The sequence below is a fragment of the Cetorhinus maximus genome, unplaced genomic scaffold (assembly GCF_964194155.1).
Source record: "Cetorhinus maximus unplaced genomic scaffold, sCetMax3.hap1.1 HAP1_SCAFFOLD_1418, whole genome shotgun sequence".
Lineage (NCBI taxonomy): Eukaryota > Metazoa > Chordata > Chondrichthyes > Lamniformes > Cetorhinidae > Cetorhinus > Cetorhinus maximus.
In genome coordinates, this window is record NW_027597359.1 from 63,045 (window position 1) to 80,000 (window position 16,956).

General features: G+C 48.0%; 1 protein-coding gene across 2 annotated transcripts in view; it reads right to left on the minus strand.

Moving 5' to 3' along the window:
• Positions 1–3,533: 3,533 nt before the first annotated feature.
• The window catches only part of LOC144676202 (uncharacterized), a 17,739-nt gene continuing 4,316 nt past the window's right edge, over positions 3,534–16,956 (minus strand). The window contains exons 4-8 of one of the 2 annotated variants that reach the window (XM_078536689.1): positions 16,870–16,956; positions 14,060–14,188; positions 12,545–12,673; positions 8,083–8,141; positions 3,534–4,060 (exon numbers count right to left, since the gene is read on the minus strand). The exon at positions 16,870–16,956 is cut by the window's right edge and continues 228 nt beyond it. In XM_078536689.1, coding sequence (XP_078392815.1) covers positions 8,119–8,141; positions 12,545–12,673; positions 14,060–14,188; positions 16,870–16,956 — 368 coding nt within the window. In that variant the 3' untranslated portion in view covers positions 3,534–4,060; positions 8,083–8,118. Of the gene's footprint in view, positions 4,120–8,082; positions 8,142–12,544; positions 12,674–14,059; positions 14,189–16,869 lie in introns of both variants that reach the window. The other variant, XM_078536688.1, reaches the window with a different exon arrangement.

Here is a 16,956-nt window from a genome sequence, read left to right on the forward strand (position 1 = left end):
GGGGAATATCGCGTAACATGCCCGTTCTTCACTGAATGCCGCTCTCACAAGGTATTGAGTGACGACAAGAAAATAAGGGAGATCTGGATGTTACAATGTCTTCGACCCCTCCTCCACTAGCCACCCCTCCGGGCCAGACAAGTCACTCGGACGATCTCTGCTAATCGACGGAGGCAATGACCTGCCTCGGTGAGCATTAGAAGCTTTGTTATTTTGCCACCCATCCCGCCCCCTTCTGGCTTATCCAAGATGCAGCAGTTGTGCATCAAGAGATGCCCCTTGGGTTACAGCGACACTCACCTTGACAACTTGGCCACGGATATATGTTTTTAAAAATTTATTCATTCAATGGGACGCGGGCTTCAGTGGCCAGGCCGACATTTACTGCCCATCCCTAACTGCCCTTGTTCAGAGGGCATTTAAGAGTCAACCACATTGCTGTGGATCTGGAGTTACATGTAGGCCAGACCAGGCAAGGATGGCAGATTTCCCTCCTCAAAGGGACATTAGTGAACCAGATGGGTTTTTACGACAATGGTCAGCGTTAAACTCTTAATTCCAGATTTTGTATTGGATTCAATGTTCACCAGCTGCTGTGGCGGGATTTGAACCCGTGCCCCCAGCGCGTTACCCTGAGGTCTTTGGATTACTAGCCCAGTGACGATACCACTCTCTGTCCCCACCTCCACCCCAATTGTATTAAAAACAATCTCAGCTGTGTCACAATTTTCCCTAATAAACACTCGATTGCAATGAACTGGATTGGGTCTGTTGTAATACAATAAAGCTTTAATATGGACTTAGTCCCCGCAACTTGTGAAAATACCAAGTTACCCTTGAACGTGTTCACTGTGGTTGATTAATATCACAGTATAGGGTACATGTTTGTGTATTCTTCATCTGCTCTCATATGCACCCTGCTTTGCCTGGATTGTGGGGCTCAGTTAAGTTCATTTCATCCACCTCCTTCTGAATGTACAATGGAAATAAGATAGGCGTTGGTCTTCTTGGCATCTTATGTACAGTGCTGCTTTGAAGTGACTTCTACCTCCTGTTGTCCAATTTCAAACCGTGAACAAAGATAGCTATCAAAAAATATTCCCAGAAAAATTGTGCAAGAGCCTCATGGAATGTTATCTCAGGGAGATTAGAAGTGTGGGAGAAATTATACCTCGCTTCTGTTGAGCTTGATCAGGTCCTCCCTGGAGAGTGACACTCTACCTGGAGCACTGTCCCTTAAGGAGGAATATATTGACCTTGGGAAGGGGCACAACACAGGTTCATGACAATGATACTTGGAGCTTAAGGAGATGAAACATGTAAGTGCATTGCAGGTACGTGAATTGAACACCTCTTGAGTTTAGAAAGTTGAAGGGCGATCGAACTGAGGTGTTGTAAGTGTGGGAAAGGTTTGATAGGATTTACGCAGGGAAGTTATGTCCGGTGGTGACGGGATTCGAGAACGTGGGGGACACAATCTTAAAAAAGTGACAGCCTGACTGTTCACCATCAGGTCAGGCTGCCTGAGGGAGCTGCGGCTAGGGTTCAGAGGGGCTGGAAGGAATGTGTGGCCAAAAACTGGGCAGGTGGATGCCTCTCCGTTGCCGGTCAGAGCCTGGGCATCAGGTGCAAGGTGTTCATGATGTTTCTGCACATGGTGCAGCTCTGGCCCATACCCCACCCCCCACGCTCTGGCGATGGGAAGTGGACCGAGCCCACAGGGGCACGGCGGACAGGTGGTCACCCTTGTGTGTGTGGCCGTGCTCGGTGCGCAAACGCCAAGTGTCGCTCCATGCCGAGGTTCTACCTGGCATCACCGACCATGAGTCTGGCCACATTGCTGCAGGTCGCTCCATTCAGCTGGGCCGGGGAAGGCCACCTATCGCTTGCGGAGGGGCTCATGCAGCTTTGGCCACGGGTCCATCAGGCAGGGATCTGCACGCAACGTCCTGGGGGCCCCGCGGGACAATGAGACGGCGCATCCTGCCAGATCGTTCCCTGAGCTGGCCGCCAAAGTCATCCCTCAGAAGGCCTCGCCACCAGAGCTTTCAAACAAGGCGTAGCTTGGCTGGTGGTGAGAAATGCCCTTCCGCTGGCCGTGGAGGTCTAACACCCCCCCCCCACCGCCCCACTGCCCTCGATGGGGGCCGCGGTGGGGAAAGAAACCATCACACACCTCCTCCGGGAATGCCCCTTTCCAAAGCAAGTTGGGAAAGAAAGGTGCAGCGGTTTTTTTTGCCGAGATTCATCCCAAACAGCTGGGCTCCGGACTCCACGAGCAGTTCCCAAGGACGCGCACTGGTACAAATGTCAACTGCTGCTGTTGGAGGATCATGAACTCAGTGAAAGGCACACTTTGTCCTTTTCAAAACTTGCTGGTCTCCCAGTGGAAAGAGCTGTTGGCAACCAAGGCACATTCCAAGGACTCAGTGCTGAGAGAAACACATTAAAGTTTGGGGCAGCCACCACAAAGGATCAATGAGAAAAGACCACTGTCTAAGGCCCTCCTGCCATAGTACACAGAGGAGGTGGAGGGGAGGTGGGGGTGGGAATCATATAAAACATTTTGGGCTTAATGTTTGACATGAAATGTATATTGCAAATATAAGCTGTCATTGTAAGTGTAGTGAAGCATCTGTTAGGAGCAGTGTACAATTTTTAGGTTGAATATATATATATATATATATATATATTTGTGTGTTAAGAAAGGCAAAATGGCTCCAATTTCATTTAGGTTTTGCGTGTGAACCTTGGTGCCAGGAAGTCTGGATGTACTCCTGACTGAAAGGTCAGGTATTCCGGGTTTGTTTGGATACATGCATTTTTAATGAGGTTTTACGACTCTTGAAGTTAAGGAAATGGGTTAAAAAGGGGTTAGAAACTTAGTGATTCTGAATTAAAAACACAAAGCACAGAAAAACTGTACTATTGCCTAGTGACAGTGGTCAAGTGACATTGGCACAGAAAAAAAGAGGAAGAGTTCAGTGTGTGTCAGACGGAGAAGACAGGAATTTTAAGCTCTCTGACATATATAAAAATACTTTAAGGCTATTAGGAACAGTAGTTACTTAAATAATCCGGTATAGAGCTCAGTAAAATGATCAGCTTAGCAGGGTTGCTACTGGGAAACTGAGTTTAGGGAACTCATGTGTTTGCTCTGAAGTTGAAGCAATAGTAAATTCAGAGTGCTGGTTTGGGTGCCTCAGAGAGAGATACGAATTGAGTGAACAGGATCAAGTGAATGCTCAGGAATTTACCGGAAGAAAACCATTTGCAACTGTGCCAGTCCCACATGAGAAGCCTGTGTGTCAAGCTAGTGGTAACTCATCACTAGCTGATGTGTCTGTACAGATATTTGTTACGGACAGGAGCGGGGTTCATTTAAACAGTACTAATTTCTCCTCTCACCACCCATTCATAAACCGAAAGGCATTTTGATTTGTTTCACTTTTTAGAAGGGGTGGCATACTTCCCAACCTGTCGGTTTTGGTGCAACCCAATTTTCTACTAATAACCTCACTGCAAACTCGAGATAGGATGAACTCAAAGGGTTAGTTTATTTGCACACACTCAATATGAAAAAAGAGGGTTTGCCAAGTCACCCTCAGATACAGATGGCAAAGCGAGGGATAGAGAAAAGAAAGATTTGCAGTACAGAGACCATAGAGAAAAGAAATATTGTTTCACGTGAATTCCAGAGTCCAGAATCAAAGTCCGATGAGGTTAAACGGGTTGAAAATCGATGCTGTATAATTCACTTTTCCAGTGGTGTTGACTTCACGTGATGGGATAGGCACCCAGAGATGAATCAGCCTTGTAGGTGAAGCAGAAGCAGGGCAGATGGGGTTAGGTGTTCCACCTGGGCAGAGCTCCTTGCCTGTGAGACTGCGAGTTGGATGGTAAACAGCAGACTGAGCTTTTCAGTTCATCAAGGTAATATTACTTGTTCCACAATCCAGAGGCCCGTGTCACATGAGTCCCACCTCTCTGCCATCTTTGACAAAAGATCTGGAATTTGGCTTGGTCTTCAGGACTTCCATTATGTTAAATGGGTTATGGGCTAAAAAGGATATTTGATAGGTCATTGTCTTGGTAGATGTTCTGTCTCCACTGGCAAGCCTAGATTATCAAATACAAAAGGCCTTTGATGTATCTCCCTTTGAAGTTGGGCTGTGCATTCCCTGAGTGATCATTAGTACCTCCTCAGAGATAACAAACTGTGAGGTTTCCGAAACTTGTTCTGGGGTCACAGAAAGACACAGATTCAGCCATATTAAGGATATTAGATCAGGTTTTTTTTTAAATTTTAGAAATAGCCATGAGGATATCTTCATATATTTTATAAATATATACAGTGTGAGGCCTTAGCCTCTCACATATTGCTGGGGTAAAGGAATAGTGTGAATTTGAAGCACCTTTTAGTGTTTGCATTGAGACCTTTCCCACCTTTTTGTCGAGTGCAATATAGTTCATTTTTCTTGGTTAATAACACTTCATTGCTGAAAACAAGAGACATGTTGAAGCTATTTGTCTTGCACTCATCAGGACACTTTGCAAGAATGCTAATAGGGGGAAAACAGCCCATTTATGCTGTATGTGAAGAGAGTGGTTGGCAAGTGGACTCTGAGTGGTAGAGCGGCTGATATTGAGAATGCACAGTGATGGTGACTGACAGTTAACTGCCAAGCATTGTTTTGAAATTTAAATCGGGCAGCCTGACCCTCGACTGGTCAAGACATTGCCCTGAGGAATGAGTCAGCGAATGACTGTCACTTATTTTGCTTAGCTGAAACAGGCATAACGTGTGTGCATGTTCTTTCTGCCAGCAAAGAACAGGGCTCTGTGTATTAAGATATGTACACTCAAATGTGCCACATTGCAAGCCAGACTGACAATCTTAAATTGGCTGTCAGCGTAATTCTTAGCATGCTGATAGTGGATGAAACCTTTGCTATATTTATATGTGCCGTTGCATGTAATCATTTCCTTACTTGTCTTAACGGTGTCATGAAAGTATAATAGTTCTCATAATATCATTGTGATTTATTGTAAAAGTAGGTTAATAGTTGGGTTGGGATAGCTTCTGTGCATGTGTGTGTGTGTGTGTGTGTGTGATTTAATTGAATTGAAGACAGCCGGTCTGGAGGGTTTGATTCATCAAAAGAAGCTAGGTTTGAAATTCTAAATACATAAACATGACTGATGTCTTAGAATGTGAGGTGAGGAGAATTTGCACTTTTAGATAAATCAGGGCAGTTTGAATTTCAAAGAGTTGATAGGATGTTTACGCCTAGCCAGAGAAGCTAGGCCAAGCAGTGTGTTTATTTTTCCCAAAGGTTACTGACAATATTAGCAGCATGGAAAGATTTATACTATGAGAAAGGTAAGGTTCCAAAGATATATGGGAACAAGGGAATTTACGTTAAAAGGGAGATACATGTCTTAAGGAGAATGAGGCTATGTGTCAGGGAAGGCATTGTAAGATCTAACAGAAGTGTGAGAAGCCTCCAGTATTTGTGCTTTAAGCTGCTGTCTACAGAAACCGAAGCTGGGAGAAGCCACTTTGAATTCTACTGTCCAGGGTTTTGTGTTCACTTGCCTTGATCTATTTAAAATCTTTTTTTTTACTGTTATATTAATGGGGGTGTAACTGGAAGCCAGATTAATTAGGCGTTTTAGGAGTTATTATAGTAGTAAATTGTAGACTTATGTATGTGCTTGAAATCTTTTCGTTTGTTAATAAATGTTCAATTTAGTTTTCTAAAAAATAACCTCTGAAGTCTTGGTGAACTTATTACTTCTGAATTCAGGGCACGCATCTCAAAATAAATACAAATTGCAAAACCGTTGTGACCGTGTGATCAAGTTTCCCTCGTGGATTTGATCCACCCGGCACACATCATCTGCCACATCATAACAGTGGGCTCCACCCTGCACTCAAATTCACCTTTCAAATGGAGCCGGCAAATGAATACCCCACCTCTTTGACATACTAGTTGAGGAATCACCCAGGGGTTTCTCTCCTACGGTCTACCGCAAACCTACCTGCACTGGTCAATAAACGCGTTGGGATTGTTACAGTTCAACACTCTATAAGATTGGTCTTACAAACAACCTTGTAAATAGGGCCTGAGCCATTTGCTCACTGTGCAAACTTGATGCTGTAATAGGGGCATCAAAGGCATCCTGCAGGATAATGGCTATTCTGATCAGATCATTTCACACTGTCCGTCATAAAACTCATGAATGGGCCTAAGGCTGTCACTTTCAGCCCTGAAAAGCACCCAGTCTACCTCAGATCATCCTGGAAGGGCAAGGTATCTCAAACATTTGAGCAACAGGTGAAGCTAGCTGTTTAACGCTGCTACTATGCTGTGGCAACATGAGTGGTATTCGCCACTAACAGGAGCTGCAAACAAGCCAAAAAGATGTTCTGCCTATCAATCAAATGAGGAATGTGGTATACGAATTTCAGTGCCCGTGTGATGCTAGGTATGTAGGCTGTAGGTCCCAAAGACCGGCGGATCATATCAAACAGCATATCCCAGCCGCTGTTCACAGCAGGCAAGATATCCAACCAACCCGCGCTTGCAAAACTCAAAATACAATGTCCGACATTAGATGTGATTCCGCGATTGGACAACATTTGCTAAGTAACCCTTCGTGTGCTAAGAATTACCCTGACAACCAATTTAAGATTGCCAGTTGGGCTCGTAGTGTGGCGCATTTACGTGTATTGGAAACTAAATTTTTTATTCACACACAGGGCCCTGTTCTTTGCAGGCAGAAAGAACATGTACACGCATTGTGCCTGTTTCGGATAAACAAATTGAGTGGCAGCCATTCGCTGACTCATTCCTCAGGGCGATGCCTTGACCAATCAGGGTCAGGCTGGCTGGTTTAAGTTTCAAACAATGCTTGGCAGTTCACTGTCAGTCACCATCACTGGTACATTCTCCATATCCACGCCTCTACCAATCAGAGTGCACTTGCCAACCAATCAGCACTCTTTTCACATACAGTATAAATTATTGTTTTCCCCTTATATTGCTATTCTGGTCCTGATCAGTGCAAGATGAAAAGCCATGACATGTCGCTTTTTTCAGCACTACTCAAGTTCTGTACTACCAAATGATTATAAGTATTTTATTCTTTGTGTTAAAAGTTTTTAGCAGATTCCTGTGAATGTATTCAGTTACTTTCCTACATGGTTTCTAAACAAAAATGTTTGGATCTCTCAAGTCAGATTTCACTCTGGGATGTGACTTGTCCAGGAATAACATCAGCTGAAATTGTAACCTTATAGTGCCACATGCTGTACTAAAAGAAAATCGTGTTGTGCACTTTATGTAATGTCAACTTGGAAGCGTCAATTAAATTTTATGTCACTTGGCAGCACAGCACGTGAGCATTGCTGAGAAAAAGAGACATGCTGTCAAAGCTTTTAGTCTCGAACTCATCAGGACAGGTGCAAGAATACCAAATTTCAAAGGGAGGAACAATTTATACTGCAGGTGCCGACTCATTGACAAGTGGACTCTGATTGGTCAAGGCGTTGCCATGGGGAATGCACCAAGGAAGAGTTGCCCCCCCCGCCCCCATCCTTTCGTTTCATTGAAAAAGGCGCAATGCCTGGGCGAGCTCTTCCTGCTTGCAGAGGTCAGGGCCTATCGTATGAATATATGTGTATCTTTTTTCAGCAATAAAGCATGCATTCTTGGAAAAGAGGAAGCTCATCCATGCAGAGCGATTTGTCATTTGAACACAGTTAACCTGGCAACAGTTTAATTAAGCAACAGCTTCAAATCCCAGCAATTTGACACTTGAATGAATTCAGTGAATTAACACTCAACACTTGCTTCACTAATATTCAAACTAAAGGTAACACTCATTGTCCAGACTCCTTCCTGCTTATGCAGTGGCCCTTTGCCAAAGGGCAATATATGTTTTAGTGGGCCCTATTCCAATGATGATTGCACTACGCTATTAGACTGCGCTTGATTTAAGGCTTGGCCTTGATGGCCATAGGCCTGTTGTGTCTCTTGCAAAGAAGCCTAACTCGTGTTCTGTGCAAAGACTCACCTGTCAACTGCCACATGTTGAAGCCTATGGACAGGCTTAGTTTGCGAAAAAATCAAGAGCTGCAACAATAGAGAGAGGGGAAAAAGGAACTCAGTCTTATTATAGAAACATAGAAACTAGGAGCAGGAGTAGGCCATTCGGCCCTTCGAGCCTGCTCCACCATTCATTATGATCATCCAACTCAATAGCCTGCTCCCGCTTTCTCCCCATACCCTTTGATCCCTTTCGCCCCAAGAGCTATATCTAACTCCTTCTTGAAAACGTACAATGTTTTGGTCTCAGCTACTTTCTGTGGTAACGAATTCCACAGGCTCACCGCTTTCTGGGTGAAGAAATTTCTCCTCATCTCAGTCCTAAATGGTCTACCCCGTATCCTCAGACGGTGACCCCTGGTTCTGGGCTCCCCCAACATCAGGAACATCATTCCTGCATCTACCCTGTCTAGTCCTGTTAGGATTTTACAGGTTTCTATGAGATTCCCCCCTCATTCTTCTGAACTCCGGCGAATATAATCCTAACCGACTCGATCTCTCCTCATATGTCGGTTATATTTGACAAAGTTTTGCATCTTTGCTTTGAGCAATGGCAAACACACACAGTCAAGACGCCCATAATGAGTCACGTTCACCTATCTGAACATATTTCGAAACATATGCCCTTGCATGCTTAGTGTCTGAAAATCATTATTTTCTGTTCCTTCCTTGCATGTTTGAGTCAGCCTTTCTTTCTATAATAAATTCCGATGTCCATACTTGGAGTGGTATCTGTCTACGGGAACAATTTGTACAGTAATTAGACCCGCACACAGGAACAGGAGGAGACCATTCACATCCCTCAAGCCTGTGCCACCATTTGAGGACATGGAGGCGGATCTGAACTCTGTTTCCATTCTCCCCACTGGGCTGCATAATCCCTGAACGCCACTTGACCAGTGCAATCCTTTCCATCCCAGATCTGAAATTGCCAATGGGGCTGCGCCAGGATCTGACGTTGGTCGGGTGGGTGGGGGCACGTGCCCAACCCGAACACACACGAAACTGTGCGAAATGACGGCGGGCAAGTGGGGGAGTCGGGCCCATGCCCACCAGTGACTGAATGGCCAATGAAGGCCACTAAGAACCCTATTGCGCACGTGATTTCGCTCTCGTCGCACGGGCAAAACAGGCAGCTCATTTTTTAACGAAACCTCATCCAAGGGCGGGAGGAAATGCCCTTGGGGAGTTGGGGGGGGTGAAACGTAATAATAAATGATATCTGGGGACTGGTGTTTTTTTTAGGAGCGCCCGCCCACACCCTCACTTTTGTCAGCGCCCGTCCTCTTCACACTTCCCTCACCCCCGCTTTCTCAGTGCGCGTTTCCCCGCTGGCTGCCTGCTGATTGGCCAGCCGGTGTGAAGTAGCGTTCGAAGGGGGTGGTGGGTCAATCGCAGGCAGAACCGCATTTTGAGCCTCGCTTCCAGGCTAGCCGACTTGGCGCACACGCCCAGCGTGGAGTTCGGGCCCTGGCGTCTGTTTTGTGAGAGGGCGCGCCATATTTCCACCACACCTCGTGTGAAGACAGGTTCCCTAACTGTGCCCTGATTGGGCTGGCTCGGACCTTAAGGTTACGGGCATCGCCCCCCCCTTGTCCTCAACCCTCCCACCAGCACCAAAAGCGTCTCCATCTAGCATTTCGATTCCTTTTGAAAATCCCGTAATCACCTGTCTCCCAGAGAACGCAAGCCTCTGGTTAGGTGACCTGTCCTCGTCTGTCAACCTTGGAGCCCTGGTAACATTAGGGGTAAATCTGCAGGGCACTCCACCCATACACTTAATGATGTGCGGTGACCAGAACTGTATGCAGCCTGGCAGATGTGGCCTTACCAAGGTTTTGCACAGCAAGCAAAACCTTTATAGCCCTTTTTATATTCTAGACCTCCAGTTATAAAGGTTTATCACTCCATTAGCCGTCTTACTTTTATTTTCCGGTACCCGTCCATAATATTTTGGTGATCTATGTACATTGTGTCCTTAATTATCTTTGGCCGTATGCTCTTCCTTAGCTTCCCACCACTAGCGGCCTGGTCAAGCCTCAGTTTTGCACCTCCCAGTCCCTCAGTTTGACACAGGGAACTCGGTTGGAGCCAACTCAGTTTCCCAGATCTCAAATAACGGTGTCAAATATGCAAATGAGGGCACCAGGTTTGATCCCAAAATGTGACGAATTTATGTCTGTTTAAATGAACCCTCGGCCCTGTGGCCCTGCCTCACCCGGCGGGCTGCCCTGTTCCGAGCTTTAGTCCCACCCTCCGTTGAAGATGCCACAGCGGCTTTAGCTGTTAAAGGAAACTAGGCCGTGGCTTCCTCAGAGTGGCCATCAATGTAGGGTAGCCGCTCCCTGCTCCATTGCTTAGGCGAAGTTTCCTTCTGGGCCTGTCCCCCCCGCCCGGCCTTCTGACTCAGGCAGGCCGGGCGAGATCCGGGCCGTGCAGCTCGTCCCGCCCCACTAGGCCCAGTGCCCAAGTCCAGCCCTGTCAAACCGAAGGGGGAGACGTCACCTTCTTTAACGGCGCTGTCCGCAAACCAGGTAGGCTTAAAGGCCCCAGGAAATTTGAAGGCCCTTGACAGGCCAGGGAGACGGTGAGTGGGTCGGGTCTCTGGGTGGGGGGGTGTTTGGGGAGGAGGATTGGAAGTCGGGGGTGGGGTGGAAGGTCGGGCCTTGTTGGGGAGGGGCGGGCTTGGGGTCTTGGGTGGGGGGTGTTGGGCCTCGGTTGTGGGGGGTGGGGTCGGACCTTGAGGGTGGGGGTGGGTCCATGGCGGGGGAGGGTTGGGGTGGTGGTGGTGGTGGGAGGGGGATGGGACCTTGGCGGGGAGGGGTAGGTGGGGCGGTTAGGCCTTGGTGGGGGGAGTGGGGTTGGCTCAGGTTAGACCTCGGGGAGGGGGTGGGGGGGGAGGGGGGGTTGGGTGTTCAGTCCTCTGTGCGGTGGGGGCGGGGGCGGTATTCGGACTTCGACGGGGGAGGGGGTTCAGACCTTGGGGGTTGTGGGGGGAGTGGGTTCGGTACTCAGTAGGAGGTTGTTGTCATCGTGGACCTCGGAGGCGGTTGGGCCTTGTGGAGGAGGGGGAGGCCATGTTGCACCTTGGCGGGGTAGGGTCAGACTTGGTGAGGGGTGGGGGGAGGTGTGGGGGCGGATCTTGGGGCGAGGCCGGATCTCGGGGAGGGGGAGTGTGTTGGGCCTTAGGGGCTGTGGAGGGGGTTCAGTCATTGGTGGTCGGGAGGGGGTGGTGGGAGGGTTGGTAGGGTGGGCCTCGGGGGGGATTGGACCTCGGTGGGTGGGGGTGGTTCAGGCCGGAGGTTGGGTCGGGAGGGGCCTGTGGTGAGTGGGATGGGGTTGGGGGTTGGGGTTCGGTCTGAGTTGTGGCGAGGGTGGGGGCGATGGGCTTTAGGCGGGTGTGGGAGTGAGAGTTGGGCCCACGGTGGGGTGGGGTGGGGTGGGGTGTGGGAGGGAGAGTTGGGCCCATGGTGGGGTGGGGTGGGGTGGGGAGAGAGTCAGTGGGGTAGGGCGGGGGAGGGGAGAGTCAGTGGGGTTGGGGAATACTGTGGGGAGGATGTGGTTAGTGGGGGGGAGATGTGGAGTACAGTGGGAGGTGGGTGTCGGGTCTGGGTCTGCACAATAGTTCCCCAGAAGATAGAAGAGGTTTTAATTCTCTTCACTTTTTGCTGAGTAACTATTGTAACCAGCCAGAACCAGCCGAAATTTGCGATTTAAATCTGGCTTTTGGGCAGTTTCCAGTGCAGGGCAATAGCCCAGGGGAAGCTTGCACATCTGGACAATTGCCCTGCAATCCCTTAGCTGTGAATTTCCAAAGGGGGTCCAGCAGAAAATAATCGGGGTCCCCACCCCACCACCATTCCCATGTCTGATGTGGGGGAAGTTCGGAAGTTACGGCCCATATAAGGTGACAACGATTTGAATGATTCAATGTCGTGAGTAACAGATTTGGGGCTTATGTCAACTTTGGCCGGTCATGTACTTCATGAATAAAGTGTATTTTTGGAAATATTGAAAACAAAAACCAGACTTGAACGAGGCTTTAGTTGACCACTGGAACTGTAGGTCATTGATGGTTGATTCAAGTGATCACTGAAATTTCAGGTGCAATTGGATGGATGCTCCTGAGCAGGCCCATTCATTGGAAACTACCCATTCAAACCTGGGGGCCTGTCCAGTTTTGTTGGCTTGGGACAAATTTGAAACCAGCAGAAAAAGTCACGGAAACCGGTTGCATAAGCGTGGGCTCAGAGCTCCCTTAGGTTTGAAGTCCTCTGGTCTTGGGCACTCTTTCTCTCAACCCCAGGCAGATTGCAATACCTGGAGTGGGTTGCAAACTGCAGGCCTCGATGCGTTGTCTGGCGTGTCTTTGGCGGGGGAAGGGATGATTGAAACATTCTCGCGTGGCAATGTTGAACGAGTGACCTTACCGGGCTGATGTCCTGGGATGCACCAATGCTTGTTTACGAGGATGGCAAAGATGATGGTAAAATTGAGAGCTGCCATCATGGTGAGTGTTACACGTACCCGGTATCCTTTACAGAATACAGTCAGGAGATCTGGAAAACAGAGGTCAGGTGGATGCAGAATGAAAAGCAAAATGGCCTCTTTTGAGACCCGGGTCTATTACAGAGATGAGGAGAAACTTCTTTAGCCAGAGAGTGGTGAATCTATGGAATTCATTGCCACAGAAGGCTGTGGAGGCCAGGTCATTGGGTGTATTTAAGACCGAGATAGATAGGTTCTTGATTGGTAAGGGGATCAAAGGTTACGGGGAGAAGGCGGGAGAATGGGGTTGAGAAACTTATCAGCCATGATTGAATGGCGAAGCAGACTCGATGGGCCGATTGGCCTAATTTCTGCTCCTATGTCTTATGGCCTTATTCAGGCTCAACCTGAATCATGACAGATTACCACTGCCCGCCCCATCACTCTCTGCACCGTAAGTGGATCAGTGGCTCCTCTCGACTCCAGCCTCTCACCTCAGTCTCTGCTATTAATGAATCCTCGCCCTCCTGAGCTCTCTGCCCGGAGATAGGTCTGAGCCGCACTGCGATCTTCACCAACAGTGAGGCAGGACCCCAATCCGCCCCAGCCAGGATGGGGATTGAACCCCAAACTGTTAGCACCAATCCAATCCACAATGGCCACCCCAGCCAACCTCTCCCGCTCTTACCGCCAGCCATTGGCATGTGAAGGGTTTACAAGTTGATACTCCGCCCATTTTTGACCCATCATGAGTGCTCCTTCCTTGTCCATCAAGTTGGAGGGTGACTTGAACCCAGAGCTTCTGGCTCGCAAGCAGGGACACTATCACTGCACCAGCAGACCTCCCCTCTCACCTCCACCTCCTGTTAAAGTTGTTCCTGCAGTATCAGCAACTCCCTCACTCTATCCCATTCCTTCATCTCACCTCCAAACCTTATGGTCTAGTATTATTACCTCATTTTACCCATCCTCTCTACGCACCTTCAAAGCATTATGGATATTAGCCGCACCCCACCCTCCCCCATTCTTTGACCCACTGCATAATCGAGGAGCAATGAACCCCTCCCCTCGTCCCACCCTCAGATGCCCACGTGCCTAAACCAGTGTGCAAATACATCTCGACGTATAATCTGAATTCCGTTAAGCTTTCTGTAATTTTCAATTTGGATCGTTTTGGCCTCGGGCTGTACAGCTGAGGTGGAACGCATATCGCAAGTATCGAGAGTATTAACAATTGTATGGAGATACCTCAGAGAGGAATACGCAGTTCAGAGAAAAGCTGAATTTTATGGCACTTTCCATAATATTCAATTTGTAATGTTTTCTTTTGCCGTTTCGCAAATTGTATGAACAAAGTATATTTTTGGAAAGGGGTACAAGTTTGGGATGTCTACATTTTAACAGATGACAACTGTCGGCACTCTGGACCTTGGTGACGCCCGGTATCTAATGCTTACCATGGGTTTCGTACCAGTCTCTCTGACGCTTCCTATGGAGGTGTTTACCAATGACAAGAATGCAAATCAAAGTCAGAAGAGTTGAAATGGCCAAACCAACACTGTAAGCTGCGCACGAGTGGGAGGATTCTGTAAGGAATGGTAGTTAGGAGTCATTTTCATATATGAACAGTGTGAAGTTATCCATTTTGGTCAGAAAAAAACAGAATGGAAGAGTGTTATTTAAATGGGGATAAATTGGGAAATGTTGATGTAGAAAGGGACCTGGGTGTCCTTGCACACCAATCACTGAAAGCAAGTCTGCAGGTGCAGCAAGCAGTTAAGAAGGCAAATGGTATGTTGGCCTTCATGGCGAGAGGACTTGAGTAAAGGAGCAAGGATGTCTTACTGCAGCTGTACAGGGCCTTGGTGAGACCACACCTGGAGTATTGTGTGCAGTTTTGGTCTCCTTACCTGAGAAAGGATATACTTGCCAGAGAGGGAGTCAGCGAAGGTTCAGCAGACTGACTCCTGGGATGGCAGGATTGTCGTATGGGGAGAGATTGGGCCGACTAGGTCTGTATTCACTGGAGTTCAGAAGAATGAGATGGGTCTCATTGAAAGGTATAAAATTCTGACAAGGCTGGACAGACTGGATGCAGGAATGATGTTTCCTCTGGCTGGAGGGTCTAGAACAAGGGGTCACAGTCTCAGGATACAAGGTAGCCCATTTAGGACTGAGATTAGGAGAAAAGTATTCACCCAGAGGGTGGTGAACCTGTGGAATTCTCTACCACAGAGGGGGCTGTGGAGGCCAAGTCACTGAATATATTTAAGAAGGAAATAGATAGAGTTCTAGACTCTAAAGGGGTCTAGGTGTATGCATAGGGAGTGGGAGTGTGGCATTGAGATAGAGGGTCAGCCATGATCATATTGAATGGCGGAGCAGGCTCGAAGGGCTGAATGGCCTACTCCTGCTTCTATTTTTCTATGTCTCTACAACCCCAGCATTCTGAGGGCTTGGCTTATTGCTGCCCTGTGCTGTTTGGCCAGGAGGGGAGAGTGACCCTTCAGCCAACGTCTCGGTTGCCATTCAAGCCCCTGTCTCAGCCAGTCCCACCCCGACTCCCTGGAGTACATTTTCAGTACTTTGCATTTCTCAGTCCAGGCATTAGCCTGGCCAATTTCCGTCTCCAAGATTTTAACCTCCAAGCTGTGAATTTATCATTCCGCTGTTAAGACCGACCTTGCCTTTCATTCATGCAGAGAATTGAGTTTCCCCATTCTACTCGACACAAGGGGAAACCATAAGCAAATGGTATTTACACCATACATGGGCACCAAGCTGAGAGACCCTCAAGGGAGGGTGCAGGGGAGATTTACCAGAAGGGTACCGGGGGAGTGGGGGAGATATTGGGGCATATTGAGATATTTGTGATATTTGTTTTTGTTCTAGATTTCCAGCATCAGCAGTATTTTGCTTTTATCTTAGTGTTTAATTGACTGCCACCTCTCTTCCAGGGATGCCTTCCTTGTAGAAGTATTGCTCTTCTCTCTGACAGGGTTTCCGCATCTCTCTTTTGCCCTGTTCATCTTCATTGCTTTCCATTTCTCTCCTGGTGTTTGACAAGGGAGTTTCCCCCTATCCAGCTCTACCAGTCCCACCCCCACCCTCTACCAGCTTATATATCATCTCATTTCGATATGTCTCAGTTCCGATGAAGGGTCATACGGGCTCGAAATGTCAACTGTATCCCACTCCGCAGATACTGTCAGGCCTGCTGAGTTTTTCCAGGTATTTTGGTTTTTGTTTTGAGATATTGGGGCTGTTTGGAGTTTTAAATAGCTATCTCTGTTTACAAAGTCAATCGCCTGCCTTTCACTGTCCCGACGATAGCAGATCAATCGCTCTCTTAACACCCTCTCTGATTTTCCTTCTATCGAATTTGACGGCAGGGGGTGGGGGAAGGGGTGGGGGGGAGTAGTTTGGGGTTAAAATTGGACCACTGTGCCCGCCCTAGAATATAACATTGGGCCAGTTTTCCCACCCTAGATTAGAATATAAAAGCAGGGATGTGCTGCTGAGGCTTTATAAGGCTCTGGTCAGACCACATTTAGAATATTGTGAGCAATTTTAGGCCCCGTATCTCAGGAAGGATGTGCTGGCCCTGGAGAGGGTCCAGAGGAGGTTCACGAGAACGATCCCAGGAATGAAAGGCTTAACATATGAGGAACGTTTGAGGACTCTGGGTCTATACTCGATGGAGTTTAGAAGGATGAGGGGGGGATCTGATTGAAACTTACAGAATACCGAAAGGCCTGGATAGAGTGGACGTGGGGAAGATGTTTCCATTAGTAGGAGAGACTAGGACCCGAGGGCACAGCCTCAGAGTAAAGGGAAGACCTTTTAGAACAGAGATGAGGAGAAACTTCTTTAGCCAGAGAGTGGTGAATCTATGGAATTCATTGCCACAGAAGGCTGTGGAGGCCAGGTCATTGAGTGTATTTAAGACGGAGATAGATAGGTTCTTGATTGGTAAGGGGATCAAAGGTTACGGGGAGAAGGCGGGAGAATGGGGTTGAGAAACTCATCAGCCATGATTGAATGGTGGAGCAGACTCGATGGGCCGAATGGCCTAATTTATGCTCCTATGTCTTATGGACCTGAGGCTCTTAACAGCCCCACATTGAGAGTGAAATTCACCCCAACGCCTTGATAACTTGGGAAATTCGCACACCCAGATGGCATCCCTCTTTTATATCACAGGCGGTTACATTAGTGATCGAATGTGCCCAAATAATTCGGTAAACAGGTTGTGACGGGTACTCACTGAACACTTCCAGTGTGACGCTTGCGGCTGCTGTGTGACCAGAAGGAGACTCCAGGGCGATGGTAAACTCCTTGAAGCCAAACTCGT